The 15,815-nt window shown below is 46.1% G+C and overlaps 1 protein-coding gene across 1 annotated transcript in view; it reads left to right on the top strand.

Moving 5' to 3' along the window:
* Positions 1-13,600: 13,600 nt before the first annotated feature.
* Positions 13,601-15,815, top strand: part of p2rx5 (purinergic receptor P2X, ligand-gated ion channel, 5) — a 146,503-nt gene continuing 144,288 nt past the window's right edge. The window contains exon 1 of the mRNA XM_041197860.1: positions 13,601-13,748. Within this exon, the coding sequence (XP_041053794.1) occupies positions 13,609-13,748 (140 nt within the window). The 5' untranslated portion in view covers positions 13,601-13,608. The remainder of the gene's footprint in view (positions 13,749-15,815) is intronic.

The raw sequence follows: 15,815 nt of genomic DNA, 5'->3' as shown, positions 1-15,815 counted from the left end.
AAATCTACCACCCCTTAGTCTAAAACTATGACCTCTTGTTCTAGAATGCCCCACAAGGGGAAACATCTGTTCCATGTCTACTTTGTCTATCCCCTTTAGTATCTTATATACCTCAATTAGATCTCCTCTCATCCTTCTAAACTCTAGCGAGTATAGGCCTAAACTGTTCAATCTCTCCTCATAAGACAAGCCCCACATCTCTGGAATCAATCTAGTGAACCTTCTCTGAACCGCCTCCTATGCAACTACATCCTTCTTTAAGTAAGGGGACCAAAACTGTGCACAGTACTCCAGGCGCGGTCTCACCAATGCAACAACACTTCCCTATTTTAATACTCTATTCCTTTAGCAATAAATGCTAAAATTCCATTTACCTTCCTTATTACCTGCTGAAACTGCATACTAGCTTTCTGCGATTCATGCATTAGGACACCCAAATCCCTCTGCACTGAAACATTCTGAAGTTTCTCTCCATTTAAATAATCTGACCAAAATGGATAACCTCACACTTATCCATGTTAAACTCCATCTTCCAAATTTGGCCTATTCACCTAACTTGTCCATATCCATTTGTAAATTTCTTATTTCTTCATTGCAACTTAATTTCCCACCTATTTTGGTGTCATCTGAAAATTTAGCTATTGCACCTTCTATCCCTGAATCCAAGTCACTTATATAGATTGTAAATAGTTGGGGCCCAAGGACCGAACCCTGTGGCACCCCACTAGTTACAGCTTGCCATCCAGAAAAAGACACATTGATCCCGACTCTCTGCTTTCTGTTGGTTAGCCAATCCTCTATCCAAGCTAATATATTACCCCTAACTCTGTGTGATCTTATCTTATGTATTAATCTTTTGGATGACACCTTATCAAAGGCCTTCTGGAAGTCCAGATATACTACATCTACAGGATCCCCATTATCCACTTTGCTTGTCACATCTTCAAAGAGCTCTAGCAAATTAGTCAAACACGATTTACTCTTCATAAAACCATGCTGACTCTGATGGATTGCATTTTGACTTTCCAAATGCCCTGTTACTACTTCCTTAATAATGGATTCCAACAATTTCCCAACGACAGACGTTTAACTAACTGGTCTATAGTTTCCCACTTTTTGCCTCCTCCCCTTTTTGAATAATATTAGCATTTTTCCAATCCACTGGAACCTTTCCAAAATCCAGGGAATTTTGGAATATTATAGCCAATACATCCACTATCTCTGCTGCCACTTCCTTTAAGACCCTGGGATGTAGGCCATCAGGTTCCGGGGACTTGTCACCCTTTAATCCCAATAGTTTGCTCAGTACTTTTTCTCTTGTGATGGTAATTATTCTAAGTTCCTCCTTCTGTATACTCTCCGCACTACCTGTTACTATTGGGGTGGTACTAGTGTCCTCCACCGTGAAAACTGAGGCAAAATATTGATTTAGCATCTCTGCCATTTCTGCATTCCCCACTATTAACTCCCTAGTCTCATTCTCCAAGGAACCAATATTCACTTTAGCTATTGTCTTTCCTTTTATATACTTGTAGAAGCTTTTGCTCTCAGTTTTTACATTTTGCGCTAGTTTTTTTCATAATTTACCTTTGCTATTTTTATTATTTTTTTAGTAACCCTTTGTCGAACTTTAAAAGTTTCCCAATCTTCCAGCCTGCCACTGACCTTTGCAATTTGGTATGCCTTAGTTTTTGCCTTTATGTATTTTTAACTTCCTTGCTTAGCTATGGATGCTTTTTCCCGCTCTTACCATCTTTCTTCCTCTTTGAATGTATTTTACTTGGGAGGAATTGAATAGCTCCTTAAATATCGGCCATTGTTCATCAACTGTCCTACCTTGTAGTCTTCCTGCCCAGTCCACTAGGGCCAAATCTGCTCTCGTGACAATGTAGTCACCTTTGTTTAACTCCAGAACACTAGTGTGGGACTCAAGTTTCTATCTCTCAAATTGAACTTGAAATTCTGGCATACTATGATCACTCTTCCCTTGAGGATCCTTTACTATGAGATCATTAATTAATCCCATCTCATTACACAAAACCAAATCCAGAATATCCTGCTCCCTGGTTGGTTCCACAAAAAATTGGTCCAAGAAACAATCTCTAATACACTCTATGAACTTGCCCTCGAGGCTACCCTTGCCAATTTGATTAGTCCAGTCTATATGCATATTAAAATCATCCATGGTTATTGCCATGCCTTTCTTACATGCTCCCAGTATTTCCTGGTTTATACTGTGCCCCACTGCTGAACTACTGTTTGGGGACCTATGGATTACTTCCACCAAGGACTTCTTTCCCTTGCTATTTCTTATTTCTATCCAGACTGACTCTACGTCTTGCTCTCCAGTGCCTGACAATAGCACTGATCTCTTCCTTTACTAACAAAGCTACACCATCTCCTTTTCTTTCCTGCCTATCCTTCCGAAACCCTTGGATATTCAACTCCCAAACCTGTTCTCCCTGTAACCATGTCTCAGTAATTGCCACCAAATCATACTTATTTATCTCTATTTGCACTGTTAACTCATTAGTTTTATTCTGAATGCTATGCATATTCAAATACAAAGCCTTTAAGTTTGCCCTATTGTCAATTTTCCCTACTCATATATGATTCTTTGGTGCAATATAGCATTCATTATTGGTGCAATATTGGTAAGGTATATTAGTATTGGTAAGGTTTTTTAGTAGTAGCAAGGTTAACTAATAATTAAAGGAATGGCAGGACAGCTCCAACCTTGAGAGTACACATCCTGTGCAATGTGGGAACCCCAGGATGCTTCTCATATCCTGGATAACCATTTGTGAAGGAAGTGTCATCAGTTGCAGCAGCTTGAGCTCTGGGTTTCAGAACTTGAGCAGCAGCTGGTGTCACTGTGATGCATCGTGAGGTTGAGAGACACAAGGACAGTATGTTTATAGATGTGGTCACCTCACAGCTTAAGTGTATGCAGGGTGAAAGAGAATGGGTGACTACCAGGCCGTCAAAAAAGAACAGGCGGGTAGTGCAAGAGTTCCCTGAGTGCATTCACTCTCCAACCAGTATCCAGTTCTGAATACTGATGAGAGTGATAGTTCATCTGGGGAGTGCAGCCAGAGTGATGTCCATGGCATGATAACTAGTTCAGCTGTATAGGGAGGCATGAAGAAAGTTGGAAGAGCAGTAGTGATAGACAATTTGATAGGGGAGCAGACAGGCGTTTCTGTGGCCATAAACATGATTCCAGGATGGGGTGTTGCCTCCCTGGTGCCAGGGTCAAGAATGTCACTGAACGGCTGCAGAGCATCCTGAAGAGGGAGAAGCCAGTGGTCATGGTTCTCATCAGAACCAACAAACATACGAACGTACAAACTAGGAGCAGGAGTAGGCCACTTAGCCCTTCAAGCCTGCTCTGCCATTCAATAAGAACATGACTGATCTGACTGTAATCTCCCATTTATCCTGGTAACCTTTCACCCCCTTGTTAATCAAGAATCTATCTAGCTCTGCCTTAAAAATATACAAAGATTCTGCTTCCACTGCATTTTGAGGAAGAGAGTTCCAAAGACTCACAACCCTCAGAGAAAAAACATTTCTCCTCATCTTTGTCTTAAATGAGCAACCCCTTATTTTTAAACAGTGATCTCTAGTACTAGGTTCTCCAACAAGAGGAAACATCCTCTCCACATCCACTCTGTCAAGACCCCTCAGGTTTCAATCAAGTCACTTCTTACTCTTCTAAACTCCAGTGGATACAAGCCTAACCTGTCCAACCTTTCCTCATAAGATAATCTGCCCATTCCTGGTATTAGTTTAGTAAATCTTCTCCGAACTGCTTCTAACAACATAGGTAGAAAGAAGGATATGGTCCTGCAGTCAGATTTAGGGAGCTAAGTGGAAAATTAGCAAGCAGAATATCAAGTGTAGTAATCTCTGAATTACTCCCAGTGCCATGTGCAAGTGAGTACAGGGATAGGAGGATAAGACTGATGAATGCATGGCTGGAAAGTTGGTGCAGGAGGGAGGCTTTTAGATTCTTGGGACATTGGGACCAGTTCTGGGGGAGATGGGAGCTGTACAGGTCAGATGGGTTGCATCTGAACAGAGCTGGGACTGAGTTCCTTGCGGGACATTTTGATAGTGCTGTTAGGCAGAAATTAAAAATAGTTTGGCAGGGGAATTCATTTGGGACAAAATCAGAAATGAAAATGGAAGGCAGAAAATTAGTAGTTGAGTCTGGAAGGCAGAGGAAACAAAGGTTAGAAAAAAGAAAAAAGAATTTGTTAGTGCTTAAGGCTGTAAACTTCAGTTCAAGGAGTGTAGCAAATAAAGCAGACGAGCTGAGGACACAGATAAAAACATGGCAGTATGGTATCATAGCTACTACAGAAACATGGCTTAAAGAGGGGCAGGAATGGCAGACCAACATTCCTGGTCACAGAGTTTTCAGACGAGATAGAGAGGAGGGTTAAAAAGGAAGGGGCAAGGCAAGTTTGGTCAAAGAAACAATTGCAGCTGTGAGGAGGGATATTGTTAGAAGGAATATTAATTGAAGTCATATGGATTGAGATAAGGAACAAAAAAGGAGCAGTCACATTATTAGGAGTGTACTCTAGACCCCCAAGCAGTCAGAGGAAGATTGAAGGGCAAATATGCAGGTAAATCTCTGAGAAGTGCACAAACAATAGGGCAGTAATAGTAGGGGGTTTTAACTACCCCAATATTAACCTGGATAGTTTTAGTGTGAAAGGAATGAAGGGGACAAAATTCTTAAGGTGCATTCAGCAGAACTTTTTGGCCAGTATGTAGCAAGTCCAACAAGAGAGGGAGTTAGCTTTGATATTTAGGGCTTTTAAAAATATTTTTTTCGTTCTGAACTTACTTTCAGGAAATGAAGCCGGACAGATGGAAGGAGTGACGGTAGGAGAACATTTTGGTGGTCGTGATCATAATTCAGTTAGTTTTAATTATGGAAAAGGACAAAGCTAAAACAGGAATTAGAGTTCTAAACTGAGGCAAGGCCAATTTTACTAAGCCGAGGAGTGATTTAGTGAAGGTGGACTGGAAACAGCTACTTGAAGGAAATCAGTGCAATGGGAGGCATTCAAGGTGGAGATTCAAGGGGTTCAGAGTAAACATGTTCCCACAGAGTAAAAGGGTGGGGTGGCCAAATCTAGAGCCCCTGGATGTCGAGGAGCTTACAGGGTAAGATAAGACAGAAAAGGAAATCTTGTGTCAGACACCGAGAACTCAACACCACAAAAAGCCAAGAGGAGTATAGAAAGTGGAAAGGTGAAATCAAAAAGGAAATTAGTAAAGCAAAGAGAGGGCATGAAAGAAATTAATGAGAGCCCAAAGATTTTTCATCAATACATTAAGAGTAAGAGGATAGCTAAGGGAAGAGTTCAGCCCATAAAAGGCCAAAAAGGCCTATGCCAGCATGGATTTGTTGAGGGAAGCTCATGTCTGACTAACTTGATTGAATTTTTTGAGGAGGTAACAGGGAGGATTGACGAGGGTAGTGAAGTTGATGTAGTCTACGTGGATTTTGGCAAGCTTTTGACAGGGTCCCACATGGCAGACTGGTTAAAAAAATAAAAGCCCATGGGATCCAGGGGAATGTAGCAAGCTGGATACGAAACTGACTCAGTGGCAGGAAACAAAGGGTAATTGTTGACAGATGATTTTGTGATTAGAATGCTGTTTCCAGTGGGGTTCCGCAGGGCTCAGTACTGGGTCCCCTGCTTTTTGTGGCATATGTTAATGATTTGGACGTAAATGTAGGGGGAATGATCAAGATGTTTGCAGATGACACAAAAATATGCTTTGCAGTAGATAGCAAGAAGGGTTGCTGTAGACTGCAGGAAGATATCAACTGACTGGTCAGGTTGGCAGATGGAATTAATACAGTGTGAGGTGATGCATTTGAGAGGCTGAACAAGGCAAAGGATTGCACAATTAATGGGGGAATACTGAGAGGTATAGAGGAGGTGAGGGACTGGAATGGTGAAAGGTGAGGTGAATGTCCACAGATCCCTGAAGGTAGCAGGACAGGTTGATAAGATGGTTAAGATGGCATATGGAATCCTTTCATTTATTAGCCGAGTCATAGAATATAAGAGCAGGGAGGTTATTGGAACTATACAAAACATTAGTTAGACCACAACTTGAGTAATGTGTTAGTTCTAGTCACCTCATTACAGAAAAGATATAGTTGCATTAAAGAGGGTACAGAGGAGATTTAAGAAGGCATTGCCAGGACTGGAAAATTGCAGCTATGAGAAAAGATTGGATAGGCTGGTGTTGTTCTCCTTGAAACAGAGGAGCTGAAGGGGATTTGATTTTTTAAAAATTTGTTCATGGCATGTTGCTGGCTAGGCTAGTGAGGGCTTAAGAGTCAGCTGCATTGCTGTGGGCCTGGCGTCACATGTAGGCCAGACCAGGTAAGGACAGCAGATTTCCTAAAGGATATTAGTGAATCAACACTAGCTTTACAACAATTGACAATGGTTTCATGGTCATCATCAGGCTTTTAACTCCAGATTCTTATTGGATCCAAACTTCACCATCTGCCATGGTGGGATTTAAACCCAGGTCCCCAGAGCATTACCCTGGGTCAGTGGAATACTAGGCCAGTGACAAAACCACTATGTCACCACCTCCCTTCATTGAGATACAAAATTATGAGGGGTGAATGGGAAGGGTCTATTTATTTTAGCAGAGAGGTCAGTGACTAGGGAGGATAGATTTAAAGTGATCGGTAGAAAGATTAGAGAGGAGACGAGGAAAATATTTCTCATCCAGAGAGTGGTAGAAGTCTGGAACTCACAGCCTGAAAGGTAGAGGCAGACACCCTCAACTCATTTAAAAGGTGTCTGCGTATGTACCTCAAGTGCTGCAACCTACAGGACTGCGGACCAAATGCTGAAAAGTGGGATTAGCCTGGGTGGGTCGTTTTCTGGCTGACATAGACATTATGGGCCAGGTGACCTCTTTCTGTGCCGTAAACCTTATATGATTCTACAGTGTATTTACTGAATCCCTTATGAGAGATTGGTGCCTTAATATCATTATAACAACACAACACGCTCCTGCTCTTATTTCTTGTGTTCACCATTCAGAGCATGCCTGGGTCTGTCCTCCATCCTCCAAAGGGAACTGGCCATAGCTGACTCTGCCTCACTGTCTTCCTCCTGCTCTTTGGTCATGTGCTGCTCATTCAGTGCTCCCTGCTCTAATCTAGATCGTGGCTCCAACAAGGTGAGTGTATCTGTGCTGGTGGATGTGTGGATGTTGGTGTGGAGGTATGATGCGATGCTGCTGGCTCTGTGGAGTCTTGTTCCACTGAGGAGGCCAATGACAATTGTGCTGGGTCCCTTTGCATGGTGCAGGCTGCAGGCCTGGTAGGACAGACAAGAAGAAGAAGGTGTTAATGAGAACTCAGCTGATAGAGCAGATGCACCAGCACAATCAACCCCATTGTTACAATCTCTGTGGAAGCCCATAACTTTAAATAATAAATTTGAACACCCAGTTGGTAGCTGAAAGGATGACATGACAAGATTTTACATTTTAAAACTTTTACTATAACAGAAGACTAAAAGCACCATTGACTAAACATTATCAACTTACACTTTAAACCTCAAATTAGAACATTCTACTTTTTCTTTTAGCACATTTGAAAACACACTTCACAGATATACTTTGCACTTTTCTTTTAAGTAGACATTCAATCATTGGAACCAGTTCAAGGTGATTCTTAGCACCTGAGGGTTCACTGTTGTTCTTTTCCTTTCTTAGCCTAGAATCTTCTAATCTCAGAACTGTCTCTCACAATGTGGTTTTTACCCCAGAGATTCGTCCTTAGTAGGAGCTCGGCGAATCTTCCAGCACCTTCATGAATTCAGTCATATCCATCCGAGCACGAGCTCCCACCCACATTCCTGCACAGTGAACCAAAGCATCTTGCTGCTTCTAGCTGCTCTCCCTTTCTCCAATCCAGGCTGTTTGCCTGTATCTGTGAGCTTTAGGTAAACCTTTGAAACCCTTCCCTCTCAAAGTCCATCTCCATGGCAACATGAATCACATGGGCCTTGTTTAGGTAGAAATGCTGATTAGCTATCCTTGAGATTACAACTCTCTTTTAACTTGGAAGCACATGCCAGTTTAAAGCATACGTGTTTACAGCCTGACATTCTCAACATTTTCTGGGACCATGGGGACTCACAGTCTATCCACTGTTAGCACACAGGCTGCTGCCATTGTCCCTAAGTATAAACATTTTGTATCTTCTTCCCAGTAAAACAATCTGGGTCCCCTATAGCCTCTTAAAATCAAATTACCAAGGTTTGCTGTCAGGTAGACTTCAGAACAGGTCACATGACACCCCCCTCCTTAATTTTATCGTACATTAAAGGCACAGTCCCAAAACTTAACAATCTTATCTTCTTCGGTTCTCTGCCTGATGGCAGGTCTGACCCACAGCACTGTGATCTCCATGATAGGTAGGACAAGGCGACAGATCCTGAATTGACCTCAGCCGGAACAGGGATCAAAGCTCATGCTATTGGCACCAACTGAGCCACCCTAAGATGCCCGAGTTTCTGTGGCAACATATACTTTTACATGTATGTTCTAGTCCAAAGCAATGAAAGGTAATGATAGAGGCATCAATTTTCTTTCCAACACGTGGTTGAACAGGAATGCCATTGGTGTATGTTGGAACAATTTTCAGATTGATACTCTACATATTTGGCGTGAATGCACCTTCCTTGGCCATCAAGTCCTGGAGTGGACTTGAAACTGGAGTTTCTGGCTCAGAGGCAGGAACACTACCCGCTGCACCACAAGACTTCCTCAACAATCTTATAAATCTCATAATTATAACAATATAAATGTCAGCAGAAAACAAGCCACAATGTGCATTGGGCAGGAGAATCCTCCCTGCCCTTGACATGAGGATAGAGCTATCAAAGGACCCTGTTCTTCATGGTTTCCAGCCTCGCCATCACCGATGGCCTGCCATGATGGCACCTACGTGATGGGACCCATGCGTTGCGTCCTCTATGGCCATAAGTTGCTGCCGGTCCGGCAATCCACCTCCATGTTCATGCCATCTCCTGGCTATTATGCGCATGTTTCTCCCACAGGATGAGGGGAGAATGATGCATGAGTAGACTGCCCCCTCACACCTCTCACAGCATGATATTGACAGCTGCTGCATTCCCCAGTAGTGCCCCTTCTCATTTTTGTCCCACATTTGAGGATGACTGGCACCTCAGTGATGCGACTGGACACTCACTCTGTCAATGTTAGGGAGTGCTATGGGCACGCAGTCTGCTGTGCTCATGGGCATGCTGCTGTTTATAGAGTTAGAGGCCTGTCACCCAGATACTTCCTGTCTCTCACCTTCCCAGATCTTACGAGATCATTAAAGAACTTGCAGTACTGGACCCATGAGCTCCTGGTCAATCCATGAATGTTGACCTCCTCCGCCAATTCCAGCCATGCACTTGTGAAGTGGAAACTTTAGCTATGAAAAAGAAACTCTGGTATGGAAAATAAAGATATCAGCGAAAATATGACAGAGATGGAGAAAGTTGCATGAAACCTGTATAAGAAGCAAAGGGGGAGAGGCATATTCGTAGTAGCTGTAGGATTACTGAGCTTGTCATAAATGTGGAAAGCCCATGGTTAGAATGAGAAATGCCAGAAGTGTATATTGAGAGATGGGTGGAAGCAAAGCTAATGGAATTGTTAATAATTTTGAAACTCCTGCCGGGTTTATTCCTTCCATTTGCATGGAAGAAAATCTGCCTCTCAATCGCAGCCTCAGTGAGGACCTCCAGGGAGACAACATAAAATCTGGGGACTACCTGTGCCCACCTGCTCCTGGCAGCATCAGCCTGCTCCCATACATCTTCCTGGACAGCCATCTGGACCATGGAGGGTTTCAAACCAACTATCTACAATGAGCTGCCACTGGGGTTCTAAGTACTGGGTCTTGAGAAGTCTCTCTCCAGAGTTCTACTCTCTTGTAATGACCAAAGCACATCACAAGATCATAAGAAACAGGAGCAGCAGTAGGCCATTTGGCCCATCATGCCTGCTCCATCATTCAATAAGATCATGGCTGAACTGAACTTAACTCCACTTTCCTGCCTGCCCACCATAACCTTTGACTCCCGTGTAGATCAAAAACCTGCTTAACTCAGCCTTGAATATATTCAATGACCCAGCTTCCAGTGCTCTCCGGAGAAGCGAATTCCAAAGTGTCACAACCCTCTGAGAGAAAACAAAGCACTTTCTCATCTCCATTTTAAACGGGAGACCTCTCATTTTTAATTTTTAATACCTCTAATTTTTAATTTTTAATACCTCTAATTTTAAAACTGTGCATCATAGTTCTAGACTCCCACAAAAGCGGAAACATACTCCCAGCATTCACCCTGTCAAGTTCATGAAGAATCTTATATTCACCTCTGATTCTTCTAAACACCAATGACTATAGGTCCAACCTACTCAACTTTTCCTCATAAGACAACCCTTCATTCAAGGCATCAGCCTGGTGAACCTTCTCTGAACTGCTTCCACTGCAAGTATATCCCTCCATATGCAAAGAGACCAAACTGTACACAGTACTCCAGATGCGGTCTCACTGAAGCCCTGTACAGCTGTTGCAACACCTTCCTACTTTTATATTCCATTCCCCTTGCAATAAAGGCCAACATTTCATTTGCGTCACTAATCACTTGCTGTACTTGCATGCTAACTTTTTGTGATTCATGTATCAGGACACCCAGATCCCTCTGTACCCCAGATTTATGCAATACATTTTAGTAATATTTAATTCATAATTGAAATTATATTTATATTGAAATAATATTCTATTTAAATAATATTGTGCTTTTCTATTCTTTCTGGCAATGTGGACAAAGTTCACATTTTCTCACATTATACTCCATCTGCCAATTATTTGCCCTCTGACTTAACCTGTCTACATTCATTTGCAGAAAATGCTGGAAAATCTCAGCAGATCTGACAGTATCTGTGGAGAGAGGCTGTATGATCCTTCAGGGTTAGTGGTGGGAGGGTCAGGGATGGGAGGGTCAGGGATTGGAGGGTCAGTGGTGGGAGGGACAGTGGAGGGAGGGTCAGTGTTGGAAGGGTCAGGGATGGGGGCGTCAGTGTTGGGACGGTCAGGAATGGGAGGGTCAGTGGTGGGAGGGTAAGGAATAGGAGTGTCAGTGGTGGGAGGGTCAGTGGTTGGAGGATCATTGATGGGAGGGTCAGTGGTAAGAGGATCAATGATGGGACGGTCAGTGGTGGGAGGGTCAGTGGTGGGAGGGCCAATTGTGGGAGGGTCAGTGGTGGGAGGGCTAGTTGTGGGAGGGTCAGTGTGGGAGGGTCTGTGGTTGGAGGGTCAGTAGTGGGACGATCAAAGAGTTGAGGGTCAGTAATGGGGGGATCAGGAATGGGAGGGTCAGTGGCGGTTGCACCAGTGGTGGGAGGGTCAGTGGTGGGATCTTCAGTGGTGGGAGGGTCAGGGATGGGAGTGCTAGTTGTGGGAGGGTCATTTGTGGGAGGGTCAGTATGGGAGGGTCAGTGGTTGGAGGGTCAGGGATGGGAGGGTCAGTGGTGGGAGGGTCAGTTGCAGGAGGACCAGTTGTGGGAGGGTCAGTGGTGGGAGGGTCAGAGTTGGGAGGGTCAGCGGCTGGAGGGTCAGGGTTAGGAGGGCCAGTGGTGGGAGGGTCAGTTGTGGAAGTGAAAGTGGTGGGATGGTCAGGGATGGAAGGGTTAGTGCTGGAAGGGTCAGTGATGGGAGGGTCAAGGATGGGAGAGTCAGCGGTGGTTTGGCCTATGTTGGGTCAGTGGGGGGAGGGTCAATGATGGGAGGGCTAGTTGTGGGACGGTCAGTTGGGGAAGAGACAGTGGTGGGAGGGACAGTGTTGAGAGGGTCAGTGGTGGGAGAACCAGTTATGGGAGGACCAGTTGTGGGAGGACGAGTTGTAGGAGAGTCTGTGGTTGGAGGGTCAGCAATGAGAGGGTCAGTGTTTGGAGGGTAAAGGATGGGAGCATCAGGGGTGGGAGGGTCAGTTGTAGCTGGGTCAATGGTGGGAGGGTCAGTGTTTGAGGGTCATGGATGGGAGGATCAATGGTGGGAGGTTCAGTTGTGGGTCGGTCAGTGGTAGGAGGGTCAGTGGCTGGAGGGTCAGGGATGGGAGTGTCACTGGTGGGAGGGACAGTGGAGGGAGAGTCAGTGGTGGGAGGATTAGTGTTGGGAGGATCTGTAGTTGGAGGTACAGTGATGGGAGGGCCAGTTGTGGCAGGGTCAGGTGTAGGCGGGACTGAGTTGGGAGGGTCAGTGTTGGGTGGGTCAGTGTTGGAAGAGTCAGGGATAGGAAGGTCAGGAATAGGAGAGACAATGGTGGGAGGGTCAGTTGTGGAAGTTCAGTGGTGGGAGCATCAGAGATGGGTGGATTAGTTGTGGGAGGGCCAGTGGTAAGAGGATCAATGGTGGGAGGGCAAGGGATGGGAGGGTCAGTGTTGGGAGGGTCAGGGGTGGGTGGGTCAGTGTTGGGAAGGTCAGGGTGGGTGGGTCAGTGGTGGGAGGGTCAGTGGTGGATGGCTAGCTTTGGGAGGGTCAGTGGTGGGTGGGTCAGTGGTGCGGAAGGACAGTGGAGGGAGGGTCAGTGGAGGGAGGGTCAGTGTTGGGAGGGTCAGTGTTAGGTGGGTCAGTGTTGGGAAGGTCAGGAATAGGAGAGACAATGGTGGGAGGGTCAGCTGTGGGAGTTCAGTGGTGTGAGTGTCAGAGATGGGAGGGTTAGTTGTTGGAGGGCCAATGGTCAGAGTGTCAGTGGTGGGAGTGTCAGAGATGGGAAGGTCAGGAATCGGAGAGACAATGACGGGAGGGTCAGCTGTGGGAGTTCAGTGGTGTGAGTGTCAGAGATGGGAGGGTTAGTTGTAGGAGGGTCAGTGGTCAGAGGGTCAGTAGTGAAAATGTTAGTGTGGTGAGGGTCAGGGATGGGAGGGTCATTGGTGAAAGTGTCAGTGTGGTGAGGATGAGGAATGGGAGAGTCAGTGGGTAGAGGGTCAGTGGTGGGATGGTCAGGGATGGGAGGGTCAGTGGTGGGATGGTCAGGAATGGGAGGGTCAGTGGGTAGAGGGTCAGTGGTGGGATGGTCAGGGATGGGAGGGTCAGTGGTGGGATGGTCAGGAATGGGAGGGTCAGTGGTGGGAGGGTCAATGTTAGGAGGGTCAGTGGTAGGAGGGTCAGTGTTGGTTGGGCCAGTGGTCGGAGGGTCAATGATGGGAGGGTCAGTGTTGAGAGGATCAGTTGTGGGAGGGTCAGTGGTCGGAGGGTCAGTGGTGGGAGTGTCAGAGATGGGCGGGTTAGTTGTGGGAGGGTCAGTGGTGGGATGGTCAGGGATGAGAGGGACTGAGTGGGAAGGTCAAGTTTGGGAGGGACAGTGCTGGGAGGGACAGTAGCGGGAAGGTCGGTGTTGGGAGGGACAGTTGTGGGAGGATCAGTGCTGGGAGGTGCTACAGGCTGAAGGCTGCTCTCACACTGTGTGCGCCATCCTCTCTGGTCTCTGTGGTCGGATTGTGTCTGCTGTTGCTGGTTTCGGGATGGATTTCTGCAGTTCCTGGGGATCGTGCTGCCAGTCGTTGGTCTATTACAAAACCCAGAAATTCGTCATCGCCAAGAACAAGAACGTGGGAATCTTGTATCGGGTTGGGCAACTTGCGATCCTCGGCTACCTGCTGGGGTAAGGGGTATTCCTGGGCTACCTGCTGGGGTAAGGGGTGATCCGGGGCTACCTGCTGGGGTAAGGGGTGATCCGGGGCTACCTGCTGGGGTAAGGGATGATCCTGGGCTACCTGCTGGGGTAAGGGGTGATCCGGGGCTACCTGCTGGGGTAAGGGGTGATCCTGGGCTACCTGCTGGGGTAAGGGGTGATCCTGGGCTACCTGCTGGGGTAAGGGGCGATCCTGGGCTACCTGCTGGGGTAAGGGGTGATCCGGGGCTACCTGCTGGGCTAAGGGGCGATCCGGGGCTACCTGCTGGGGTAAGGGGTGATCCGGGGCTACCTGCTGGGGTAAGGGGCGATCCTGGGCTACCTGCTGGGGTAAGGGGTGATTCGGGGCTACCTGCTGGGCTAAGGGGCGATCCGGGGCTACCTGCTGGGTGGGCTTTGGCTGTGCTGAGGGGCATGGTGCGTGTTGGGACCCCTTGTGTTTTGTTGCTGGCTGTGAGTGGTTCAGATCTGATCACCGGGATAAAAATAGCCGCATCAGGCGGCGAAGCTGTTTTTAGAGACGCGACTGACCGAAAGAATTTGAGTTGCGCAGTTATTAAACCCAGAATCATTTATTTGTTAAATTTGAGTCTTCTAACCAGACCTGTCTAAACAGATGGGGGTTAGGAGGCAACAATATTCACAGCTGTTAATCTTCTCATTTAGAAATTCAACACTCAATTTGCCATGAGGGGTTCTATGTCCTTCCTACATTACCTAGTGACTACATTGACGCTGCTTCCTGCTCGGTTGTGATTAGACAATTCCATTAGCTTTGCTTCCACCCATCGCTCACACATACACTTCTTGCATTTCTTTTTCTAGCCATGGGCTTTCCACATTTATGACAAGCTCAGTAATCCCACAGTTACTAAGATTATGCTTTTTCCACTCTGCTTCCGATACAGATTTCATGCAACTTTCTCCAATTCTGTCATATTTGCACTATATCTTCACTTTCCATACCAGAGTTTCCTAAGTTTTCACTTCACAATGTTCAGTTGGATGTGTGAGCTCTTTTACCCTTCTTGATTGGATGTGGGCATCACTGACAAGGCCTATCTCTAATTGCCTATCTCTAGTTGCCCTTGTGGTGACAAGCTGTCTTCTTGAATCACTGCAGTCTGTGGGATTTTGGTACTCCCAGGGTGTTGCCAGGATTTAGATCTAGCGACAGAGGAGAAATGTTGATATCAAGTCAGAATGAAAAGAATCTTGCAAGTGGCCTGTTCCCATTTACTGCTGTTCTTGTTCACCTGGGTAGTAGATATCATGGGTTTGGGAGGTGCTGTGGAAGGAGCCTTGGCGAGTTGCTGCAATACATCTTATAGATGGTACACACTGCTACCATTGTGCATTGGTGGTGAAGGGAGTGGATATGTAAGGTGGTGGATGGGATACCAATCAAGTGGGCTGTTTCATCTTGGATGGTGCTGAGCTCTTGAGAAATTGCTGCAGTGATGTCTTGGAACTGAGGTGCATGGCCATTTCCCTTTGCATTAGGTATAACTCCAACCAGTGGAGAGCTTTCCCCTGATTTCAATTGACTTCAGTTTTGCTAGGACTCCCTGATGCCACAGTTGGTCAAATGCTACCTCTCCTCTTGAGATCAGCTCTTTTGACCATGTTTAGATCAAAACAGTATTGAGGTTTGTGGCTGAGTGGCTCAGGATGAATCCAAGCTGGGCAACTATGAACATTTTCTTGCTGAGTAGACGCCACTTGATAGCACTGTTGTCAACAACTTCAGTCGCTTTGCCTAGGGGCCATTTTGCAAGGGCATTGCTGGTATTTACTTGCTGTCCAGAGGTTGCCAACTCATTCAAGGCAGCATCCTGGCAGCAGTCCTGGGGTCATCAGATCCAGAGACTTCTTGCACCTCTGAAGAGGCCCTGGGATTAAAGACTGCAACTGCGTCTGTCGCTAATCGTGTGGAGGGATTTCCCTTCCACCCTTTACATGCTGACTCATTTGCAGACAACTGAGGGGGCTCAGCTACCTGCATTAGAAGCATTCACCTTTCCTGGTGGGGCTTCC

This window comes from Carcharodon carcharias, chromosome 10, assembly GCF_017639515.1.
Source record: "Carcharodon carcharias isolate sCarCar2 chromosome 10, sCarCar2.pri, whole genome shotgun sequence".
Lineage (NCBI taxonomy): Eukaryota > Metazoa > Chordata > Chondrichthyes > Lamniformes > Lamnidae > Carcharodon > Carcharodon carcharias.
Note: the sequence above shows the minus strand (reverse complement) of the source record. Positions and strands in the feature narration are given on the sequence as shown.